The sequence below is a fragment of the Tachysurus fulvidraco genome, chromosome 14 (assembly GCF_022655615.1).
Source record: "Tachysurus fulvidraco isolate hzauxx_2018 chromosome 14, HZAU_PFXX_2.0, whole genome shotgun sequence".
Lineage (NCBI taxonomy): Eukaryota > Metazoa > Chordata > Actinopteri > Siluriformes > Bagridae > Tachysurus > Tachysurus fulvidraco.
The window spans coordinates 18,372,584-18,399,194 of NC_062531.1; the positions used below are offsets into that span (position 1 = coordinate 18,372,584).

A 26,611-nucleotide genomic window follows, 5' to 3' on the forward strand; every position below is an offset into this window, starting at 1 on the left:
AGTTCTGATTAAACCCAAGAACAAAAAACTTCCCTTTCTTTCGAGCATTTCACTCCTAACCTTTTGATTTTGTGTTCACGGTGTGATTTGAATTCAGGGTGTGTTTAATAATATGATACTTATTCTTTAATATTAGTATTCTTTGTGAGAGTATTAACTCATTCTTTAACTAGTGTCATGTCCTGCAAACCGTGCACCTGCTTGTGTTGTTGGGAAGGTGTTTGTTTTCCTTAAATTTCTACCAGTTTCAATCCATAAAACAGAAATCATTCCCAGATGATGAGTAAAGTTCTTCTTTTTTAATTAACAAGGTCAGTGTGTGGTCTGAAAGCTATATTACAGGTTTTAGATAAAACATAAGTAATACTTTACTGTGTAAGAAAGTGTGAGTGAGCAGTGTTTTGTCTTATCATTGTTGTATAGCATTATGAACACTCATTAGTGCTCCATAGGGAGTTACAGAGACCTGAATTAGAAGCAGTGATCTCACGGGGCCCTCGAGGGCCATGGCAACACAAGGAAGGAATTTCTCTTTTATGAGTCCCCACATCATGGAAGGAATATATTAGTTCAACTAAAGCGAGCGACGCAATGAGGCACATCCACCTTTAAGGCGATACAACACCCTGTAAAGTCCTTTACTAGCACATGTAAATTATGTGACCAGGCCATGACTAACAAGGCTAATGTTTTCTAATTTGTCAGAAAGAGTGGAAGTGTATGGCACTTTTTTAATTGTATCATTGGAATTCATTTTTGGATGATCCTGTTGCTTAAACAGGACCTATATTTATAGAATATGCACACTCTGCACTTATTTTTACGCAGATTTGCATGTGCAATCATTTAATCTGCTTATACACAACAGTCTTTTACTTTGACAGTCTGGCATTTGTATTTTGACTGTATGACAATTTATTTACATGCTGTGTAAGGTGTTTAGAAAAATAAGGACTAATAGAGAGGCATGTAGAACATTTTTGTACTAATCAGTGGAATCAAAAAATAGATTAATACCTGGAATACCTTGAACATACTGCTTTGTCCACTGAAGCCAACAATTAGTCAATTGGCTGGATTGTGATCCAAGCTGACCTTCTTGCAATCCCTTATGATAGCTACAGATTTTGTGCACTCTGCAGTGGTCTTACACTTAGGCCCATTGACATACTTTGTGGCCAGACTGAACTGAACAGTGCATTCTGTACTATTTGCTGCAGCCACCGGTCAAATCGGGCCAACCACCATTTTGAGGGTGGCTAATCCAGACTGTTTGGAGCTTGTAAAGACTAAATTCAATATACTTCATGCAATGCTAAAGCCAGTATTGAACATTGCAGTTCAACTGTTGGTTTGCTGTAATCCCGGAAATGTCTCCTCTCAAATGTGGTTCCAGAAATAGCTTTGAGAGACACTTCACAATTCCTTTTTACAAATGGAAGGAATGAGTTTTCGTTTTTTTTGCCGTGGAACTTTCAATCATGAACTTAATTTTTTTTTTTTTTTTTTTTTTTTTTTTTTTACAATGGTATAATATAAGCAGTGGTGATACATACTGTAAGGATTGTTTCTGCTTCAATCCAAGACTGAACAATAATCACCACTTATCTGATTTCAGGATATTCACAAGAGCCTCCTGTTCTTTTTCTATGAGAATGAAACTAAGTTGAATCAGAATTCAGGATTAGGTTAATTTACTGTATTTTGTTTGAGCCCATGGTGAATTCAGAGCCTATCATTGAAGCACAAGTGCATCACCCATTCACATATTTACACATACACTATATGGCCAAATGTATTGGACACCTGACCATTACACAAACAAGGATTTTAATGAAATTGCATTTATATAGAGCTGGACCCTTCTTTGTAGCTATAACAGCTTCCTGGCAGGCATTCGACAAGATTTTGGAGTGTTTCTGGACAAGAAGGCCTGGTTAGCAATCTCCATTCCATTCTATTCCAAAAGTGTTAGATGGGGTTCAGGCCAGGGCTCTGTGCAGGACAGTCAAGTTGTTTCACACAAAACTCTATCTTTCAGGGCTTACTTGTGCACAGGCTTGCTGGAATAGAAAAGTGCCTTCCTTGAAATGTTCCCACAAAGTTAGAAGCATAGTATTGTTCAAACTGTATTGGTATGCTGAAATATTAACATTTTCCTTCATTGAAAAAGTGAAAAAGAGTGAAAAACTCCCCCAGACTGTTATCCATCATCCAGGAAATTTTCCAGGCACAATTCAATCAGATAGGTAATCTTCTCCTGTCATCTGCTAATCATTCAGACTTGGTCATCAGTCTTACAAACAGAGAAGCATGATTCATTACTGCCTGAGACAGAAGGTTCCTCCTGATGGGAATCTACCAAGGACATAAGGAGCCATGTAGTGTCTCCCTAGCTGGGACCCCTATGGGCAGAGTTATCGGGGAAAGTGTACAGACTCAGCTATGTTTGCATCATTGCATACATACCCAGAGGGCCCGGTGAAAAAAATAAAGCCACAGAAGACAGTGGGACAACTCCTAAAAAGTAAAAAGCCACTTCCGCCTGGCCAAAAATTGCCATATGCATTCCACCACCTACAGGTGGCGATGCCATTCCCTGAGCCTCAGCCCCTGCCTCAGCAGAAACCTGCATCCCGATCATGCACTCTGTAGTGTAAATCATTTTCAGTAAGAGAAATTTGGTCTCTAACTAGTGCACAATCTGTTGCCGCAACCTGAACAGAGGGCATGAACACAGACTGACCCAATGATTCATGTTGGGGACCACCAAATGTAGCCCCTGAGTTTCAGGAGGAAGTGTTTCAGCCCTAGAAACACAGCCCCATTCTTCAAGCAGTCTGTGTACCATGTAAGACAGGAGCCATTCCAAATGCCATGGGCAGGGCAGCCTCTAGGACTGCTCACAAACTTGAGATGATGATATACCTTACCATAAGAGTGGGACCCAAGGTGTGAAACCGGGGTGTGTTCACATAAGAAGGGTATGAATCTCATAATGCGTAACCCTTGTGACCATGAAAAGGTGTCTGTGGGGGTTAAAATACCCTGGTCCTGAGCCAGTTGAAATGGTCTCATTTGTAGCAAATTAGGTTTGGATGCTTCTGCCATGAGCTGAGCACCCTAGCCAGATGTCCTTCAGGGCATAAAAGATGGAATCCTCGTCCAGGAGACAGAAGTGCCCACATTTGTGGCTGAATCCCAAATTATCACAAACAAGATAGCAATTTTCAAGCTCAGAGCGGATCTTTTCATCAGGCCGAACTAAGCAAAGCTTAGTAACAGCACATGTGTTCACCTCCAGGAGCTTTTCGAACACCACTGAATGGGTGGCAATTGTTGTGGCAATTCAACTGCTCATTGCCCACATTAAGCTCTTTAGAGTCCAATGCAGACAATAATAATAATTCCACATTCAGATCAGGAGAAACTCAACCAAGACCAAAGCAGACCCACCAGCTCAATAGACATGGGAATTTAGCTACATGGCACAGGTATGCAGGCATGGAATACAGCCAGACAAGAGTGGAGATTGTGAAAAGCATTCAATTGCAATGCATGCTCACCATGATAATGAAGAAAATACCCTAGTCTTAGACAATGACAGACAACAGAAGGCAACATCAACAGAGCATTACCTGAAGACAAATCAGCTGGAGTAATGTGACGTAGATGCCATTTTCTGCTGTGCTGCTCTTCATTACATTATCTTATTAGCCAGGAGATGATTCATGATTCACACAGAGCTTCAGACACTGCTTCCACAAGAAGCGTTCCCATTGCGCCAACTATGACGCTAAGAGAGCGTCATGGTTGATGAAAGAGAACTGAGAACATGGTTCTCGAAGGAGAACTCGAATTTTTCATTCAGCAACATGAATGACATAGTCTTTAGTGCTTATGTCTCTCTTGAGAACCTAGCAGATGAAGCCATGCTTTTCTAGAATCTACTTATATAGTAGTATATCATCCCCATGGCACACTAAAACATGAGCTGTTTCATGGTTGAGCATATGCTATATAGTAATTTATTGACAGTGTAGCTACAAAACATTTTGATGAAGATCAGTGGGATGTGGACTCTAGTGTTGATAATGTCTTTGATAGTACTGGCAGTGAGAAATGATGATTCCTGCACCTAAGGGGCAAGGTTTCTTGGCCTTGCTGATCACTCCTATGACTAATTCTCTGACGGCAAGGCATATGGCTCAAATTAGCTTTTTTCAACAGCTGTCAGCATCACCACACACTTGAATTGAATATTGTTAGATACTTGTCATTTTGGTCAGCCAGGACCTTGCATTCCTCTGATTAGTACTGTATGCAGAGCTTTCATGGCCGAAACCTTAAAAGAATGATTATGTGAATGCAAACTGATACTGGCCACATTAATGCACATGAAATCGGAGCCATTAATATCTACTATCTAGCTCTCTTGTAAACAGACCTACACATATTGCATACATAATGTACTACTGGATGCTTTAGAAAACAGATAGTATGATCTTATCAATCTTTGCTAGATTGAAACGTTCCCTTGTTGGCCAGTTCTGTTTCTTATCATAAGACAAATCTATGCCTCTGTCAGCATATGGGAGTTTTGATTTTGTGTGTTTTAATGAAACTCTTTTTTTCCTCATACAGTCATTCATTGAATGAGGTATGAGAGAGCAGAAACTCATAAAATTAATTGAATGTGTGGAGAGAGAGAGAGAGAGAGAGAGAGAGAGAGAGAGAGAGGTTTGAATAGACACCCTCAGAGATAGATATAGACCCATATGGCCTGAGGTACAATTCAGGAAGAGGATTGCAAAATGAACTGCCTTAAAATTTATGTGTGTGTCAGGGGAGAGTGTATAGACTGTGTATAGACTTCCTCCCTTAACTAAATGATGTTCTTCTCTTGTTGCTGTAATTACAAGGCAGACTGAGTCAAGAGCGTGTTTACCAAGGCGGCAGTTCAAGATCTCAAGATCAAGGCCGTGTACACACACACACACACACACACACACACACACACACACACACACACACACACACACACACACACACACACACACACACACACACACACACACACACACACACACACACACACACACACACACACACACACACACACACACACACACACACACACACACACACACACACACACACACACACACACACACACACATTCACAGTGCACCTGTGGTGGTTATGTCATTTTTGATCACAAAGCAGGGATTCCATTATCACAGGATGACTGACCGAACGGACACACACATGCAAATATTCACACACACACACACACAGAGAGAGAGAGAGAGAGAGAGAGAGAGAGAGAGAGAGAGAGAGAGAGAGAGAGAGAGAGAGAGGGAGAGAGAGAAGCACATATTCTTTCATCAGGGTTTTTCCATGCCATGTACAGTACATGTCTGCAATTGTTTGTTCAACCTGTCATTACCATATGCCTGCATTTCTCACTAAATCAAAAGGCATGACTAGACACATTACCTTTATCACAGTAAACTTGTCCATACCCATCCTAATGTTAAGGCACCACTTGCTAAGCATACTAATTTGTTGTATCACACGCATAAACATTGTTCAGGTCTATGATGTCTATGTAGTTAATTGTTAGGGTTCAAAAATAAAAGTTTGCAGTCTAGAGTACTAGTCTGGAATATTTAATGTTAAATAATTCTATGCACAAATCCCCACATATAGTTACAGTCGTGTTGATTATATTCCAGAATATTAGCCCAGACATTTGTAAAACTGCACCTTTGCACTGATTGTTTTAACATACACACACTGTGTCAATTTATTAGGAACACTTGGATAACACCTTAAACATGTTGGAGGCAGTATTGATGCATTTTTCTCTCAGTCTTTTGAAAAGCATTTTACCACTTTTCTTCTAACTGCTTAGATTGCTAGAAAAATACTAATTAAAGTCAGTGTGGAATTTGAGAGCTGATAATTATTAGCATATGTCTACCATGTATATGTGTGTGTATGTGTGTGTGTGTGTAGCCATATACTGGTATACAGTTTTTTCCCTCTTTCAAAGAAACAGGAAGCAGGCAAATACGCTTTGGGCAGTTGTACCAGCTGAGCACTACCAAATGTCAAGGGAATGTGTGTGTGTGTGTGTGTGTGTGTGTGTGTGTGTGTGTGTGTGTGTGTGTGTGTGTGTGTGTGTGTGTGTGTGTGTGTGTGTGTAATGAGAAGACATACTGTAAGCTGACTACACCTTCTATGTCTTCTCAATACATAAGAGGCAGTGCAAGTTCACAAATCACAAATGTAATACATTATTAGTAATACATACTGTAATTTGGACCACACTGAGTTTTCATATGAAGCTAGTTCAGACATTAGAATAACAGAATGGATACTCTCTCTGACTATCTGTAGACTAAACTGTCCTGGTAGGTGAGAAGGACAAATGCAACACAAGAAACAAAAAACATCTTTTCACTTCGTCAAAGGTCATGGGGAGTTCATATGGTGCTCTTTTAGAAGCTCTGTCACTCTGGGATCATTAATGGACGGATCAGCATTTCAGAGGCATCAGCAAAGTTCTCAAACTATGTTATAACTTTTCACTTTAGCATGTTAAGTCAAACTGTGGAAAGGTTATTTTGAAATTTAGTTCCAGCACAGTCATATTACTCTGACATCAGGCCATACATGCTAATCATGTAGTTACTTTACTATGTGTATGTTCCTTACTGATGCTGAAATAGTTGGTACTGTTTAAAATCTGACAATAACTGGCATTTAATTTGATCACTGTCAAGAAATTAAGAAATTATACCAATATATACATTTTTATTCATATTCCAATAACTGTTGGTGGCACAATAGGTAGCATTGTGGCTTTCCTCTGCGTTCTCCAACATATGGATTGATTAATGTAAGTGGTGTAGATTGCTATTGCCTATAGACATGAATGTGTGTGTGCAAATGTGTATGTATTGTGAACGTAATTGGACTGGAATCCCATCCAGTTTGTATTCTCACATCATGACCATTGTTCCTACCATAAATCTTGATACCACTACTACCTCCTACAGCACTAATAACTATATATAAACAAAATGATGATAAAAGTGCAAAAGAAGGATAAAAAAATGTAAATGTTTTAAACCAGTGTTAGGAAATGTGTGTTCTGTGTAGTGTAGGGAAGGCAGATTGTAAGGATTTAAATTAAATACAGTTAAATTAAATGGAATTAAATGTTTGGTTTTACATAATGTTATTTATTAGCATACTATAGATTCCATGAGGGCATTCATTTTACTCACCTTAACCACATTTTGCCACCTATATAACTGGCTAGCTATATTCTTAGCTAAAACATTGGCCTACCTTTTTTTTTCAAGCTATAGTGCACACTCAGTGAGAGCCTGAAGCTTTGGAGTCGATGTCTATGTAAATGGAGAAAGACTTGATGTTGTGGGAAGTGCACTTGAGAGAAGTTGTTTTATGTTACCATCACTTGTGCACTATTTAAAGAGGATCAGAGAGCGGGCTTTAGACGTGTCTCTGAATCTGCCTGATTCGATTTTACCACAGCAGACACAGGCCAGGGAATGTGTACATGTGTGTATGTGTGCGTGAGGTAACGGGCATTACTCAGCACACTGTTTACAGCAGGGACTCCCAGCTCTCTCGCCCATGAAGGCCTGGGTTTCTTTAACTTGTCTGTCAGTATGGAATGCAAAGCTAAGTTTGGGCACATGCTGTCTCTGCTTTGGAAAAATATAAAGCAGTGGCACTATTTTTCATCTCAAGCACACACAGTTTTCTACAGTTAATCTCACTTTTAGCCCTTCATAACATGATGGAGCACTTTAAAATAATTAACCTGCACACTTTCCTATTCTTTCTTTCTCTCGGTATTAAAGTGTCTGTCACTAATATAATCCTAATGATTCTTTGAAGCCTGGGAAAATGTAGTAGGAGCCACATGTCATACTTTTTACCCTAAACTAGCTTTGAATTTTGTCACATTGTGGTTATGTGGATCTTCAGACAGCAGACTGCAGGGCGAAGGTTTAACTGGTTTTCGTAGAAGCCAGAGCTGAGCTTTTGATTGTTTTGATCTTATCCAGAAACCAGCTGAATGTTGTCTGGAGGTTGTCCAGTGGTTTGAATCCAGTAGCCTCATCTCCTGCCAGCTACTTACACAGAGGGCTTGTGGGATTAGAACACGGTGACATCAACCCCTAGTTCTCTTGACATTATCACCCTAGTGTGCTAAGTGATGAACTAAGCACTAAAACCACCAAAGGCTCAGTACAAAGCGCAGTCTGACAGCATGAACACTATAGCCAGGGGATTTGATTGTAATGAAATCTAAAGACATCAACAATCCCATCTGGCAAATTAGGGTGTGGAGGACAGGTATAATGATGTATTTAGCAATGCAGACAGTTTATTTTACACATGACCATTCTCATGTAAAAGGGAGTTTATTTTGGGTTTAGGGAGGAGTTACTTCAGTGCATTCTGGTAGATACAAGAAGAGGCTTGATTCAGATTGCCTGATCTTACTTATTTGTCCAAAACTAGCTTTTGTTTTATCCAAATATATGAATTGCAAACAATATAGATTACTGCATACACATATTCAATTCAATTCAGATCAATTTATTTGTATAGTGCTTTTAACAATTCACATTGTCTCAAAGCAGCTTTAAAGAAATGTATAAACTGATAAATTAAAAGTTACAATATATCTCTAACATCTATCCCTAATGAGCAAGCTGGAGGTGACGGCAGCAATTAAAAACTCCCTGTGAAGATATGATCAAGAAAACTTGAGAAGAACCAGACTCAGATGGAAACCCATCCTCATTTGGGTGACACTGGACAGTAAATAATGTAAATGTAAATAATGTCCTTCTTACAACAAATTGTAATTGAGTGAACTAATAGGTCAGAGTAAGTTCTGAGTTCACCACAGACCCAACATTATTTCTTTCTGCCGAAGTCTTCAAATGATTGCTCATGAAGACCCGACCACAAAGCTGGCTGAACACAACAGTGGTTCAAAGAAGGTATGACAGACTCCAGCTAGCCCCATCCACAGAAACCCCATAGGTCACTGGCTGTCCATGCAGATCAATCCCCAGCAGAGTGCACACTCTGGGTGCACAATGGTCACTGGGTGACAAGACTCAAACGTATTAGGGTGTAATATGTAATATTGTATCCATGTAACCAACAACAATATTTATAATAATAATAAAATAGACATGGATTTTATAAATGTTATTATAATATATAATGTATACATTATAAAAAACAACAACACACAAGTACAAATTTCTCTTTGTCCTTGTAAGGACCTTAACATAACAAATGCACAGCCATCACTCGCAGTTTAGTTACTCTGTTTTTTTTTTTTTTGTTTTTTTTTTAAATCAGCTAGCCAAACATACAGTATGATATCTAAGGATCCTTTTTTGTGGGTTGTGGTGTAGTGTTGTTCAAAGGGTCATAAAGGAATACTGGGGTTTCTTATGTTTGGCCTGCTTCATGACCGCAAGACAGAACATATTAACCTCAGTATGGTATCAGCATAACAAAACATATAGCAAAGCATGCTGAATGTAGAGCAGTTCTTATAGCAATAGTGATCAGTAATATTTAAAAGGATTTTTTATGTTGAGTTACATATGTATGTGTGTATATATATATATATATATATATATATATATATATATATATATATATATATATATATACACACATTTGGATTGCATCTCTCTCTTTCGCTTTCCTTTTTTTTTTTTTTTAAATTATTCTTGCTGGCTCAGTTAAGAGATAATTTCAGCTAAATCATAACACAAATTTTAAACATCAGTTCCTCAAGCATGATGTGTAGAACTAACAATGTGAAATGGACTACTGTGATTTAGTGCAGCTCAGAACCTTAAATCATCCTATGCATGTTCTTTCAGTCCTCAATGTCTACATTTCTTAACCCAGATGGTATTTGCTGCCTTAGATTCATGTTCAGTGGCCCAAAGACCAGTAAGACCTATCCCAAACTCCTGTTGCCCAAGACCATCTGTTAGTTGACATCAATGAGAGCGTGACACAAAACATGAATCAGGAAAGACATATTTTATGCAGCAGCACAATGCAAAAAAATATATGGATACAGGTCAAAGAACTTGAGTTTATATTCTAATCAAACATTAGAATTGGGAAAAGCTGAAACTGGGCAGTTAGAGCCTGGAAAATAACCAGGTGCTGTCCAGTTTCTGAATCTTTGCCTGCTGTAGCCTCAGATTCTTGTTTTTGGCTGAAATGAATGGAACCTGATTTCTGCTGTTGTAGCCCATATACCTCAGGCATTGATATGCTGTGTGTTTTGCATTGCAATTTCGCTTATCCTAGTTGTATTTAATTTACTTTAGATTGCTTCCCAGTGCTGACATACTAAACATACTGTTTTTCTATGAGGCATTAATTATTGTTTTTCACCCTTTGAAACATGATTTAAAAGTCTAGGGATTTATGCAAAACAAAGGCAAACAAAGACCTACAGTACCAAATCTCTGTTTCTTGTAGTCAGTCAGCTTTCATATCATCACCTTTGTTTGTCTTTGATTTATGAAGAATGCAAAACTGAATTAGTTTTTGGGCTACATACAGTACTGTGACTGTTCCAATTATTTGTGATGTAAGACCCCTGCAACAATTTAGGCCTGTCTCTCCAAAAGGTGGTGTGATTAGCACAGTATCAATGATTAGAATTGTTGCAGTTTGAAACTGGGGTAGTGATATGGATCAGCTAATCAAACTACTGCTGTTTGTAGCTATAGGAATACACCACTAATCACCATCAGAGAGGAGCTTCTTGGCCTCTATGTTATATGCACATGGTTGCTAGTGCCAGATTTCACTGTATTAATCAACTGGAAGTGGTCTTGCTTTCACTGGCGCAAGCCGGCATATTAGATCTGAGGTGACTCCCAAGCTGCTCTTTCAGTCATTGTTACAGTTAAGCTGTTACAGAATATAAGTAATACTTATGAACTAATTATAAAAAAGACTAAAAACCACCACCATTGCATGTATATTATGTATTTAAATCACACCTTTGATTTAATGGATTTCAAAATAGTTTGAATGCTGAAAATGTACAGTATATAATGTAAGCAGTATGGCTTTATGACTGGCTTTATAACACTTTCACAATGTTCTGCACATGGTTATTGCCAACAACCCCCAAGAAAAGGATTTTGAGCAGTATCAGGGAGTGCACCATAATCTGGTTGATGAAGTGTACACAATTCATGAAGCTGCCTCCAAATACAAGGCCCTAGTACTACAGAGTTTTGGGTTCACCATGTATCCCAGAGTGCTTGCTCACTATTCTTTGAATTTTGTCCTGATGAGTCAAAATCAAGTGCAGGTGACCTGGATGGTGGGGCAACATTTTTCCATCACTTTAGAATATCAGATCAGTGAGGTAACTAGAGGATTTGTTTGTGAAGATTGAGAACAGACAGGAGGCAGTTTGCCTGTGCTGTGTAACAGCGTCTGTATTTTGTTACTCAGGTAAATCTCCAGTAACCAATCCTGATTTCACATTCTGAGGTCACAAAACTTTACTGTATTAAGCAAATCTGCTGTATTAAGCAAAACCTAGTTGTTAGGAGAATATAAATGTTTCGTCACCGGACCTTTTTGCTCACTAGGTAAACTGGATCAGATCCATAAATGATGATTCCAGATAGGCGGGCAAATATGTAAGTGCAAAAGGTCAAATGAGGTCTAAAATCAATAATGTCTCACATCTTTGTCAAGTTTGGGATAGGAATGCTGACAGAACTCATAAAGAGAGGTGTTGAAGAGTCTCATCAGTATTAAGACAATTTCAACTGGCTGTTATTGTACTGATCACACACTAGGGGGTGGGTGGTGGGAACATACAAAGGGGACTTGCCCATCTGACTATATAGCAACTATTTTGGTCACTAGAGAGAGGCTTACGAATGTTGTATTGTTATGCCTGTCATAAAAACGGTTGTGTTCTAGGGCAATATAAACAACATGAAAGGCATCAGATCCACTGATATGAACCAGTCCTGTGGTTGCATGGCATGAATAACATCTGACAACTTTAACACATGATAGTCAATGGCTAAGGTTTAATATCATCAAGTCACTGAGATTCAAGAACTGCGGTGGCTGACATTATCATGACCTTACACAGTGAGCAAAGTTTATGGGCTTATTTAATTCAATTCAATTCAGTTTAATGAACATTGACAAAAAACAGAGACTTGAGTGCAAAACTGCTCTTAGCAATTGTAACCCTAAGGCTATCCAAGGAAGAACATCCACAGCCATCTTTATGGTTTCTATGTGACCATCTAAAGTGAACTCATGTTTATATTTAAGCTGTAAATATGGGACCATCCTCAGAATCCAGTTGTTGTCATTAACATTGGTTATTTCCCATGAACCCTCCAGATCTGTGCCTTTGTCTTTGTAAAAATTAACAACAATAAACAAACACATTTTCAGCCTAGACTTAAACACTAAGTCTAAACACTGGTCTTTTAGGGGTTGGAGCATAGAGGTGATGTGTGGTGACCTAATGCTGTTGCATAACCAGTATCTTTGGCTTTGCTAGGCTTACAATATTGAATATTCCATAGCATTCCTAGCTCATACAGTAGGCCAGATTTCTGAGGGTTGATTTCCAGAGGTCTGGCAGGGCAAATGTGTTAACCACACTTGGCATTGTTAATAGACCAGAATTGGGGTTCTATACAGGGATAATTCCTCAGATAGGCACTGTAACTCTGACCAGGATAAAACAGTTACTGAAGATGAATAACTGAATGAATCTATCTTCATCCATCTGCCCATCTGCATGTATGACTATCTAGCAGCGTATCTGTCTGTCTCTTTCTGTCTGTCTTTTTGTTTGTCTATCCCTGTTATTCGCATATTTATCAACATACAATGTACATGAAAAATAAGATGGGGTATTTTATAAGATTCAAACTATGAGAAACATTATATTATATATTTCTCACATAGGGATTAAATTACAAATACAGACATTGATGGTCAAATAGGATGATTTTAGTGTAGAAATAATTTGACATTTTATTTCATGACATTGATTCAATTTTTAACACCAAATCATATGAGAGACAGTAGTCATACAGTAGTCTCCCTTTCAGGTGGCCCTTAAAATAAAGTGTCTTTACTGAAGGACTTCTAAGACAAACTGGACTTTTTTAGTCAATGAGGGCAATTCTCAAGTTCCTTTTGCTTGAACTAAGCAAAAAAGATTCTGCCTTTATAAGATTAAACCTTATTTGCCCCTTGCTAGACCAAACTGCACCTTCCCTTATCTCTTTTTGTTCAGTGTGTTCAATATCTTGTGTTGTCACGGCACGCCATTTGCTGACTCTCACAATGACGTTGTTATGAATATAAGACTTATAGAACTACATTCCTTGCCCATATACGCTGCCTAAAAGCAGAAAGAAAAAGCCGTGGATCACCAGTCACCTGTATTTAGACTTTTCCATGATACAGTAATGTATACAAGCCCCTTTTTCCCAACCCAGGCCTCTACTGGCAAAGACGATGCCTCTGGTATACGTTAACAGCATAACAGTATGAGCAAAGCATAATCCAGCTCTAGGGAGCAGTTATGCTATGCTCATTTTCTCTTGTGGTGTCTTTTTTTTTTAGCCTTGTAACAAACACATGCTAAAGTAGCTCCCACCAACTTCGTCTCCCAACACCTCTGGTCTTGTTCAATCGATACTCTTGTTCAATGTTTGGGGGAATTTTGATTAACTGAGCAGTAGAATTCATCTCAGCACTAAGCCATCCTAGAGTCCGTTAGTCAGAGAGAAGAGGAGAACAGGTGTACATTGTGGGTGTACAATAAGGTTTCAGAGCTTAATTATAATATATTTTATGTAATTAATTTAATTAAACACATATTTGTCCTCTAGCATGCACACAAATACACAAAAACAAACACAAACCAGTGAAAAGAAAAAACTAAAGGCCTTCAAAAACTGTTGCTTTGATTAAACGTCAATACCATAGTTCAGTAGGCTTTGTTTGTTAAATGCTATACTATTTGTGCAGGCTTTTATAGACCTTACACACAAAAATCACACAGTGAAACACAGTTTCTTTGTTTGTCTATTTGTTTGTTTGTTTCATTTTTTTTTGGGATATTATCAGGTTTAATCTAAATTCTTACTTTAACTACAACTCAGCAACTACACAAAACTTGAAAATATACCAAAACATTTGAACATCGGAAATGGTAAATGCATATTTCTTTTTTTTCTCCATCTTTTGAGAAACAAGTTGCTACACTTTCTGATTTTGATTATCACTCTGCAATATGCAGACATTATACTTCATTACAATTATATTAATTGGAGATACACTATTTATTCCTCAGTGGTTTGCTCCAGTAGCCCTATCCAGACACTGCCTTACTGAGCGGCAAAAAAAAAACATATTTCTGTACATTCATTAGAAATTCTTTTCTTTACTAAACTAAACCCTGTATTAATGTAGGAAATATTAGCTTGTAGGTTTATTGCATATGTTTTATGTCATTCTTAATTAATCATTCAAAAAGCATTATAAAGAAATAATACATAATTATCCCCAATGACCTCAGCAAACTTTTCTAAACATTCTGGAATGTAACAAAATCCGAAAAATAAGTCGGTGTGACAGAAAATGATTACATTAATGTCTTGATTTAGATTTACATACATTGGTTTGGAAACAGTCATATTTAAGAGATGATAAAAGGTTTGGCAGAAAGTTGCACTCCTGGTTCAGGATATTATAAGCATATGATAAGCAAAAGAAGCAAAAGAAGAGTGAAGAAACAGAACAAATAAGAGTTTTTTCAAGCAATTCCTTTCCCCCCACTGTTTTCCAGTATTTTAAAGTTTAAGGTTTGTTTCTTATTTACTAAGAATAAAAGATTGTTTTCCAGAAATGACTTATCATTGTAATTTTATGATACTAACTATGTAATGTATGAATGAGCTGTGTGTAGTGATGCTTGAGAAAAGTGCAGACCGGGCTGTGTATTAGTTCCCATTGTAGTCATTGTATCTGAGTCATGATTACTTCAGTCTTAAACTCATTTCCGGAACATAAAACGTAGGTGTGTATGTATGTGTGTATCAAAGGCGAAACAGATGAGTTAGTCTGCAAAGTATAATGACAAAGCGGAGATTGGTGACAATTCACTGTCTGACCTCAGGCAAACACTCAGCCATTAGACAAAAATCCCTGTGATGACGGGAAGGTAGCAGGGGGTTGTGGATAGTGCGGTTCCTCGGTATGCTAACAATCTTAGCGCACCTGCCGGTTGGATACTCTCCCCTGCTGTGTGCCTGTGTGTACATATGTGCACAGCTTACTGTATTGTGTGTTTGTCTCTGGCCTTTGTTAATGTAATGACTTACCGTAGGTCGTAACCACCCTTATCATCCTCAATTTCCCACCAGGCAACAAGCCCTGTTGGCAGCCATCAGCGAAAAGGATGCTAACATAGCCCTGCTAGAACTTTCTGCTACTAAAAAGAAGACAAGCCAAGAGGAGGTGATGTCCTTGAAAAGAGAAAAGGACAGGCTCATGTACCAGCTCAAGCAGCAGGTAATGAACGATCACATCAATTATATGTTTAATAAACTCCTCACTCAAATAAAAATAACTTACATTTTGCAGTGAATCTTTCCATGGTTCAAAATGTCTATATTAATTGGAGTGTATGGCAACCTGTGGCATGTGCTATTGCTCATATTCACTTTTTACCTGACAAATTCAGTGTGTAGAATCTGGATTATTTGCGCTATCACACAAAATTTCACACATTCACAGAAACCAATGAACCATCATCTACACTTTCATACTCTCAGTTTTTTATTACCATTAGGACTTTTATAGCATTTCCAAATGGGTGGTTGATGGTCTCCAGGACATTCTTCAGATTAGTAAGCAGTTTAATTACACTCCATTGTTATTAAGTCAGCCTTAGTGTTTAGGCTATGCTATGATTTGTCCTTTGATTACTTGACTCACATAGATTTAATAAGTTGTAATCAATCATTTAGGTCACATCAGACCACATCAGTGGCATTGCTAGTGGCCGTTGCTAATGAGGCTGATTCAGGCTGAATTCTGGGAAAAGAGGAAGGATTTGTAGGTTAAACACATGCTTTGCCTGTTTGCTCATGGCTCTGAAACTGTAAGCAGATGCAATACAAGAATCTCAGGTGGAAGTTATCAACATATGTCTTATCCAATTAGACAGCTGCTCCTTAAAAATAACTAGTGCTCTAACAAAATACTTATATAGTATATCAGTTATACTTTTAATTTTATCCATGCTGTTTTTAATCTGTGGTTCTGATTGACAATGTAAATCTTAAACCCTCAGTAATTACTGTAAACTAGACTGTTTTGCTTAATATAATTAGTTTTCCCCTAATCATGTGGGAAGTGGGAGCTCAGTGGTAATGTTGGACTACTGATTCTAAGGTTATGAGTTCAAGTCCATCAAGCTGCCATGCCTGGACCCTGAGCAAGGCCCTTAACCCTCAACTACTCAGCTGTATAAATGTGATAAATGGAAGCCACTCTGGATAATGGTGTCTGTCAAATGTTGTTAATATTAATAATGTGAAAGTGCAAAAATGGTTATCCATTTATGCATTTAGGTTTACTCTGTTATATACCCTGTTGCGTTCACCCTGTTATTCAGAGATTGTTTGCTCAATTCCTGATGATGCCACAGCCATCCATGGCCAGAAAGCCAACATTTTGCTCTTAGGGAGCGATGGCATAATTTCTGGCTTTTAACAATCACAGTTACACTAGCCAATCATGGAAATCTTTTAGCTCATACACAAAGAAGTGGGTGGATAGCCTTTCCTGCAGAGTCTGCTATGCCACCCCCAATGTTACATGAGCAGCAGTTCGAAGAGAAGCGGTCGGCTGGCTTCACATGCCTTGGAGGAAGCATGTTTTAGTCATTGCACTCCCTGGGAGGTAAATTAGGGAAGAGCTGCTTGATTGATGACTAAATTAGGGAGAAAATCAGGGGCAACAAACCTGAAATGCCAGACCATCATCTATTAAAATATAATCAGCACAATAGCATAGAAAATAATAAAACATGATCAGACATGTTGTGTTTGTTATGCTGTTTAATGAAATTGTGTTTAAATAGCATTACTGAGTGAAACAGTTAGCCATTTTCAGAGTCAACCACCTAAGTTAAAAAAATACGAGATGTCAATATTCATGCAGGGAAAGTGCTTCACATTCAGACATTCAGGCTTACACACCTATTTGTGTTGTGTAAATCATGTGCAATGTTGTTCATAACTTGGGGATTGCAGAAATATTTTGAGAACAAGAGTCTGTAATTGATAAACTAGGAGTTTCTTAGACCAAAAAAACTTTAAATAATAACTTACCTTTAAGCAGTGTAAAACAATGCAGAGAAAATGCATAAATATATTTTCTGCTTTCTGTCAATTGCAGCTGTATATAAAATTGTCAATAAAAGCAAAAATAAAATGAAAGAAAGTAATAATAGAGAAATACTATTTTGATGTTCACTGGCTTATAAAATAATACTTGATCCAGTACATTATTATTATTATTATTATTATTATTATTATTATTATTATTATTATTATTATTATTATTATTATTATTATTAATAATAATAATAATAATAATAATAATAATAATAATAATAATAATAATAATAATTTGTTTGTTTGTTTATTATTTTTTATTATTACTTTATTATTATTATTATGAAAACTTTTTGGCAGGTATGATTGTCAAAAGTGACAGTATGTCCTCAGTATGTATATTTAAATGTGCTTTTAATTTGCTATATTAAGTAGTCATACTACTATAATAATTTTTTCTGTTTTGGGCTAATTAATGTGCTTGCCTTTAATGATAATGTGCCCAATTTAGAATAAGCTAAAGTGTGGCTAAAGGACTGCAGATGGAAATAGACAGACAAACAGGGCAAAGTATCTTTTATTGAGATTAATATTTAATATTCATTGTACATGATACTTAGCAAATATATTTAATAAACAAAAATTCAGGCTGTTAAAGTTGCTATTCTCATTTTTTCCATCTAAAATGAGAGATCTATAGGCAAGTGCAGCTACACTGATTTTGCACTTGCCATAGCCTCCCATAATTAAACCTATAGTAAAATCAAGCACATACGGCCATAGGACCATGTCCCATCCACACAGTTTCACAACAGAGATAATAAACAGATTATAACCTAATCAAGTACAAATATGCACATGGTGAAAACTGTAGAAGTGTATCACACATTTTCAAAACTCAAAATCGAACCAGATACATTGCACACCGCAACCACAGTTCTGTTTATTTGTGGAATTGTACATTTCTTCCTTCCTATACTATGTGCATAAAATTCCTCAAATTCCTTGTTGTGTGTGATGTGAGATAACTGTAAGTTTCTTGCCCATTTTCTGTGGGTCTCATTTTCTATTTCTGTGAAAGTGTGCACACACACACACACACACACACACACACACACACACACACACACACACACACACACACACACACACACACACACACACACACACACACATCAATCTGCACTTCATAGTGTAGTGTGTCAGCCATTAGAAGACATGATGACAGACATCTTGACCAGGACCTGAGTAACACGTCAAGGTCAAATACTGGAGATTGCCATCTCCTCAGCACACACACACACACACACACACACACACACACACACACACACACACACACACACACACACACACACACACACATACACACACACACACACACACACATGCTCGAAAATGTGCCCAGGTACAGTATTCCTTTGCAAGCCAGATTTTAAAAAAATTGACTGTTTTCATTTATAAGTTTTTATTATAATGATTTATAATTTATTTATTATACATTATTATTAATATCTGTAAAGAGCCACATAAATTGAGAAAGGGAATAAATGTGTGCTAAACTTACTTTGCTTTTAACTTTGTGCACCACTTTGGTGTCACTGTGCATTTATGAGCACACATGCAGTGTACAATATTTTTCCCACTACCTGCAAAGCGGGTTCACATAAATCAGTCTGAATTTACAGTTTTCTGCCAGTTGCTGCTGTGTGATGGATGCTCTTTGGAATTCCATGCTTTGATGTGGAGGAAAACGATGGAGGTGGTATTCCGATAGCCACCAGTGCAATGCTGTAACTGTACCCGGTGTGTGTGGTTGGGGGTGGGGTGGTAGGTGGGGGTATATTACTTGTTGATGGGGGTCATGAAAAAGAACTTGGGAATATGTTGAGTACGGAGGCTTGAGGAGACAAGGCTAATTTTCCAGACTTTCTCACACTGTTTGTTAGGGTGTCACTCTAATTTATATTCATTGCGTCATGTATTACACTGATTAAAGCCATTCCTTAGTTAAGTTATAGAACTATAAATTGCAATATCAGTTAACCATTGGAACTGATACATAACACATATGTACACATTACATACACGTAATTGTGACTACACAAATGACATGAAATTATATTATATATTTATTTCAATTGAAGTGGCCAATCATGCTTAATCTACCTTTCACTTGCATGTATTATTTGGATTTATTAGTTTGGCAGGTATTAGTTTTATGTGACAAATACACTGGTCAGCCTTACACATGCTTACTATTGTGTTGTTCTTCATTGTACTGCCAAAATAGCTCTGATTCATTGAAAAATGGACTACACAAGAACTCTGAAGGTGTGCTGTGGTATCTGGCACCAAGACATTGAGGAATTTGGAGGAAATCAACACCTTCAAATTGCTGTAATGTTTCTCAGACCATTCCTGTACAATTTTTGCAGTGTGGCAGAACACATTATCTTGATGAAAGAGGCCACACCAATTAGGGAATACTGTTGCCCAGAAGGGATGTACTTGTTCTGCATCAATGTTTAGGTAGGTGGTAGGTGTCAGTGTAACATTCACATTAATGTTAGGGTTAACAAAAGCATCAAACTGCCGACTTGCCTTCTGCCCATAGTGCCTCCTGGTGTCCCCATACATGCCATGCACTTACTTAGCTATCCACATGATTTAATAATAAAAAAAAATTGTCACATTCTTTTGCTCCATATTTGCACATCAAATTCTGATACTCACATGCCCATTGTAAGTGCTTTCAGGGGTATACAGGAGTAGGGATGGGCACTTTGAAAGGTCTGCGACTATGCAGCCCCATACACAACAAGCTCTAACATTTTCAGAAAATTTTGATAAGTAGTTCCTTTATGGGATCATGCTCTTCTCTCTCTTGTCCATACTCAAGAGTGATTTTGATCATTCTCTCTTTCCCTCCATCAGACATACCTAAAAGCACTTATTACAACTTGTACTGAAATGCTGAAACTGGATTTGGAATTCTTAGCTTCAGTTAAGGTGATATCTTCAAGTTAACTGCATGCAAAGGAATGACATGTGAAGAAACTCCACCTCATTACTGCATTTTACAAGTACCCATCTGCCCTCAGACTTCTATGGAATAAACCCTACAGTTCACATTGTATTTCACACTAACCCTGACTGCAATTCCATAGAATTCCAATAAATAAAAACAAACAAAACAAAACACTGTGTGTATTTATAAGTCTTTATAAATGTTCAGAATGGTTTCAGGCTTAAGAACACCCGTGTTTTCCCTTCTCAATGACCATATTGCTGTGCCATCGATCTACTTTTAGGCAATACTTGACCATGTTCCTGATCTTTTATTTTTAATAGAAACTGCATAATAATCAGAAACAGATAACGAAAACCTAGAGTACTCAAAAAAGACCACTTGACTAGATTTATCACACAAGATGGACAATTCCTCCAGATCAGGCTCCAAGAATACCAAAGCAGAGTTCCTTTCAAAAGTTTACCTTGCATCCTCCAAATAAGAATACACCGAATCCAAAGTTCTGTTTCATCACAAGCATCTCCAGGAAAGTAAACTAAAAAACACTAGAGCAAATTATGCAACATCTCCATTGCCTGAAACTAAAGCCCCATAACAACCTCATTCCTTGGATCAATGCATCAGTTTCCATGCACTATCCACTAGTGTTCAAAAACATTAGCTATTCAGATAAAATACTAGTGAGGAACTCTGTTGGGCCATATTCAATATTTCTGGCAAGTCAAGCTCTATGTCTACACAAATTTTTTAGCTGGTGGCTTTCTGCCACTACCTATTCTCCTTTGATCACTGTCCAATTTAGCTTTTGATTCCAGCACAGATCTCTTCCTTTATTTATTTGGCAGATGCTTTTATCTAAAGTGACTAACAATTGAACTGAACAGATGACATTCAAGGAATTTGCTCAAGGGCTCAACAGATGCAGTTTGGCAGTGCTAGGGTTTGAGCTTTCACAAAACATGATAACAATCATAGACTACTTCACAAAGACTCTGATAACCAAATCAAGCTGATCAAGCAAATTATTCTGCTTCACCACTTTGAACAGATAGATTGAGTCAGAGATCTCTGCCAGGGAGGTTGCAAGAAAGTAATGGACTAACATGTCACTTTAAGGTTATTCACCTATTCAGGGAGGTAACATACAAGCTCTAGCCACCCATCTAATACTGCATGTCATCCAGCTTCCTAGCATCATTTCTGAAACTAGTCTTACTGTATGTCCTTTCCAGCTGACATACCTCCAACACCAGTGAATCTAAAATGACAGCCAGCCTACACAAGGAGTTCCATTCTTAAATTCTTTGGAAGGGAAAAAGAGCCAAGGAATGGTGTTTGGGTGCAAGCATTTATAGCATTTGGAAGACATCCTAATCCTAAACTTTAATCGCTGAGAGCTTTGCAATTATACATCTGAAAAGCTCAGCAATGCTTGGCAGTGGTGGGAATTTAATCTAACTACCATCCAAATCATAGACCCCACCCTGGTCATGCAGCCCCTGTCCCTAGAGGAAAACTTCATAAGGAACATCATAGAGCATTTGGATTGAGGAGAGGTGGGTGTTTTCTGTTCTGTCACATTTCAATCCTGATCCACCATTCCCAAAATTCAAAAAATCAATTAACTACAAATCACATAACTTGAGCACTTGCGTGACCCCCTGCAGGCTCCTTGTACAAATTAATAATAGCCCAGAGATTTGCACAATTTATTGCTCTGCCACATTAATTTGTCTTATTTGGCTTGAGTAGTATATCTGACCTGCATTTGTATGCAAATCTAGATGACAGTGTTTCTATATAAGCATATCTGCACAAGTATACTAAAGGCACTTTACCTTGTGTGTGAACATTTTTGTGTATATATATCTCAATAAGGGATCTTAATAGAACACTGTATTAACATATGATTTGCTGCTATAGCCTCCGTATTAATTAGTAGTTCCTAACCAACTAGGCAGTAAGACTTTAAGAGAGTTTGCTCTTGTAGTACTTTCTAATCGGTTGCTAGATTTCCTTACTGAGTGACCCCAGGTGGTGAGGATAGGGAACAGAACATTATTTGAGAGGAAGCTTATACTTTCCTGACTACCTTTTTTGTTATAAGTTGACTGTAGTTAATGGATATTTCAACAAATAATATTCTTTATTGTAATTTACATAATAACCTGGGAGTTTAAGGATTAAATGTTTGATTGCTATCTCTTACCCTATCCACTCTCCATACCTTAACATTGTTTCTTGATGGTGCATGAAGGTCAGAACATAATTAAATATACACTGTAGTAAGTAGTTATTTTATGTCAAATACTTCATTATGTTTATTTTCACGTGGCATTGGGTGAGAATGTATGACATCACCTCAAACTCTGACTTCTACTCCACGTTAAAACCTTGTTATTAAAGCCTGTCAACTTTTGCATATATTACTTGTCAGTTTTGATCATAATCTGAAATATATACTGAATGACACACAATGTATATGTTCTGCAACATTAAACACAACTATAAACAGATTAAATGTAGATTGTTTATTAATAAATAACATAATTGTGGGGAAAAATACAATTTAATGATTACTATACAGTAATGTAATGACAAAATCTTATTATAATGTCCCCTTAAAATACTGCCTTGAAGTATTTATGTATTTTATTTGTTTTTGTTTTTTTAATCTTGTTTGTTTGTCTGTCTTGGCACTTTGTTAATAGTTTAAATGTGTTTAAACTTTCTCTTTTTCAGACCCAAAGTAGGATGAAGCTCATTGCTGAGAATTATGAAGACGGTCACTTTTATACCCATCATCCTCATCACACACACCACGGTCAACCTGAACACACTCATTATCACAGATCATCAAGAGGGCTGTCCACTCACAGCAATCCTGAACCTGACCAACCTGAGCAACCTGAGCAGGTAAAACATCACTGCTAATTTGTGTTATTTTGTACACATTTTATTACATAGGATGTGGTTATGGACAGAATCTCTGTTTAATTTTATTCTAAAAAACAAAAACTTGGAATAAACAGAGAAATACCCATTGATGTCATTGTTATTCTTTTTCCTTGCATGGCCCTAGGCCTTTGCTTGGCAGATTAATGTGCAGTTGCTACACTGAGAGTAGATCTCTAGATGGTTTATTAGCCTGTGCCCTGAGTTTGTAACCAGACTTGACTAGACCTGAATTCTCCCATTCTGCCAGTGAATAGGGACGCAGTTCCAGTAACTGACTACAATTGCTGTTGCTCTGCCATTACTTTGCAATTTTGATGAAAGTGTGCCGTAGATTAAATCAGCTCTGAATTCTTTCACAAGCAGCAGAATTTGCCCATAAATGACCAAAGGAAAGCGAGGGGAAGTTTCCCTTGATTATTCGATTGCAAACAGTTTCTGAAAATTCTTGCCATGTGGGTGTTATTGATATCAGAGTGATATTTTTTTTAAATAATGCTTACAGGAAATGCAGTCTAAATCTTTCTCTCACACACACACGAACACACACACAGACACACATGCATACAAATATAAGTCTGGCTTTGTAAACAGAAAGCTAAACAGAAATTCATTGGAGTTCAAGGTGTTTCCTTTAAAGTTTTTTACGTATGCATTTGTGTGAAATACAGAGGTCTTTTATTCCACAGAGCCAAAGAAGGTTCTACTATCACTGTTAGAGATGCTATTTTAAACGCCTCACTAAGTAGAAATGTTTTAATTCACACTGATCATCAAAGTTTTCTGTGTGCACATTTCGATATATGGAAAAACACATACAGAAACAGTGTGTAAGAAGAACTGATGATTCATTTGTAAAAAAAAAAATATATATATAATATAAATATATATATATATATATTGTGGATAGTGTGTATATGTGTGCTGTGTGAAGGCTATATTCCAGATACAGTACCTGATAGCTCATAATCATATCAAGAGGGAGAAAGATTAATTCCAAACTCTTTCTCACTGTTTCATGCATATATATACACAGACACACTCAATCACACACACACACACACACACACACACACACACACACACACACACACACACACACACACACACACACACACACACACACACATTCTCACTTCCATCAGCTGTAATACAGTAATAACAGTAAGATTTATAGCAGTTAGGAAGCCACTATCACAAGGGAAATCCCCTTAGCCCACACACAGATAAGGCTTTGCTTTCAAACACACTTAAGCTATAATACCTCTCTCTATTTTTTTTAAAAACATTCTTTTTCAATACTTTGGTGAACACAAATGCATGAATGACATTATTGTATTAAAAAGACATGATTTTTTTCAGTGATTTTTGGTTCAACTGTACAAGAAAGGGGGCAGGTTTTTAAAAAAGCTTTGCCAACATAATCTGAGAGTACCTGCCAGTAGGCTTGTACCAGTTATCTGATTTTTTCTGACATTATATATATATATATATATATATATATATATATATATATATATATATATATATATATATATATATATGATATTAATAGTCATAAACCAGGTCATTAACTTGACAAGCCTTTAAGTTTTTGCTTGACATCAGGAAATCTTGCTTATTATAACTAGTTGCTTGAGAATAACTCATGTTTCACTATGTTTAATCATGAACACAAAATCCACAAAAAATTATATACACGAATAATTTGGTCATTGGTTTCCTTTAAATAAAAAGCTAAAGTACAGTTTTATACTTTCATTTTGTAGGTAAGGCATTTTTTTTTATTCTATTTCCTACATTTTTAATTGTAATTCAATATAAATGTCATACCAGCTCAGAATGTTATCCTTCCTGACGTATTATACTGAATACTGAAACAACTCCATTATTTGGGTTCACTTCCTGCTGTGGGTTGTATATTTACCAGTTGAGGTTGCATAATCATTGCAAAGACTTAAAATATTGGAGTCCTGAACACCATTTTTATTCTGTCTTAACTGAAATTTTGACCCTTTGCTCTTGGTACAACCACTTGTTTATGGAGAAGGTCTTTGTTAATGAGGTGAGACTTCAGCAGTCTTTGCGATGCTGATGATACAACTATACTAGCTAAAAGCAAAGATGATTTGAGACATTTGTTTATTAACCTCAAACAACAAATCTTGAAGCCGGGGTTGTAACAATTTTCAGTCTTCATGGATTAATGAACAATAAAGAAGTGATAAGCAGTGATGAAATCTGACAAGAAAATGATCTGGACAAAATCATCTTAAAGAGCTTAGACTAGTTAGAAGGACTAGTTCAAGACACGATCTTCTCAGTCTTAATCCATGACCCAATGGACCAGCATCAAAATATCTTCACTGATAGCAACTTCAAAGCACGTTTGTACAGTAAGTCACTCTGGAAAAGATTATTTGCCAAAATGTCATATAGAGGGAAAAAGATGGACAGGAAGAAAATGAATGGCTTTGAAATGTGGTGCTGGCAAGAAATCTTGCATTTGCCAAATATGTAGGTATTGCTGCAGAGCAAATTAAAGACGTCACTGGAAGCTCAGATGACACAACTGACTTTCATTTACTTCAGACACATCAATTTAGAAAGGAATGCTACTGGAGAAAAACATCATGCAAGGCAAAGTGGAACTACATGTACAGTATAAGAGGAAGGCTTGATGGACTGATACAATTACTACATTCAAATCTTAGACCAGACTCATTACAAGTATCGAGTCGCAGCGAGACACCGTCAAATAGATATCACCTAATATAACACAGCAATGTGGTACACCATGATCTCTCTATGGTTTTATACAATAAAAGCCTCAGAAAAGGCAGATAAAACATGTTCTTACAAAGCTGTAGGTATAACTACATCAAACTGCAAGTTTGTGAATTCCACCAAACCTTCAATAACCTGACTTGACTAAATTATAGATGTACAAAGCCAGGGTCACATTTCTGAATTTCTGGCCTCAACCCTTGGAAAATCAAGTAGGCTTAGTATTTGCCAACATTTATAAGAGGTTCATTTGGGGTTTTAGTCTCATGGCCATCCTTCTGACCTTGCTTCTGATTAGAGAATTCAAGAAATTAAAAAG

The 26,611-nt window shown here is 37.1% G+C and overlaps 1 protein-coding gene across 3 annotated transcripts in view; it reads left to right on the top strand.

Moving 5' to 3' along the window:
* The window catches only part of LOC113655954 (ERC protein 2), a 197,390-nt gene that overhangs the window by 115,912 nt on the left and 54,867 nt on the right, over nt 1-26,611 (top strand). For all 3 annotated transcript variants that reach the window (XM_027166833.2, XM_047822836.1, XM_027166834.2), the window contains 2 exons: nt 15,537-15,684; nt 23,293-23,466. In XM_027166833.2, coding sequence (XP_027022634.2) covers nt 15,537-15,684; nt 23,293-23,466 — 322 coding nt within the window. The remainder of the gene's footprint in view (nt 1-15,536; nt 15,685-23,292; nt 23,467-26,611) is intronic.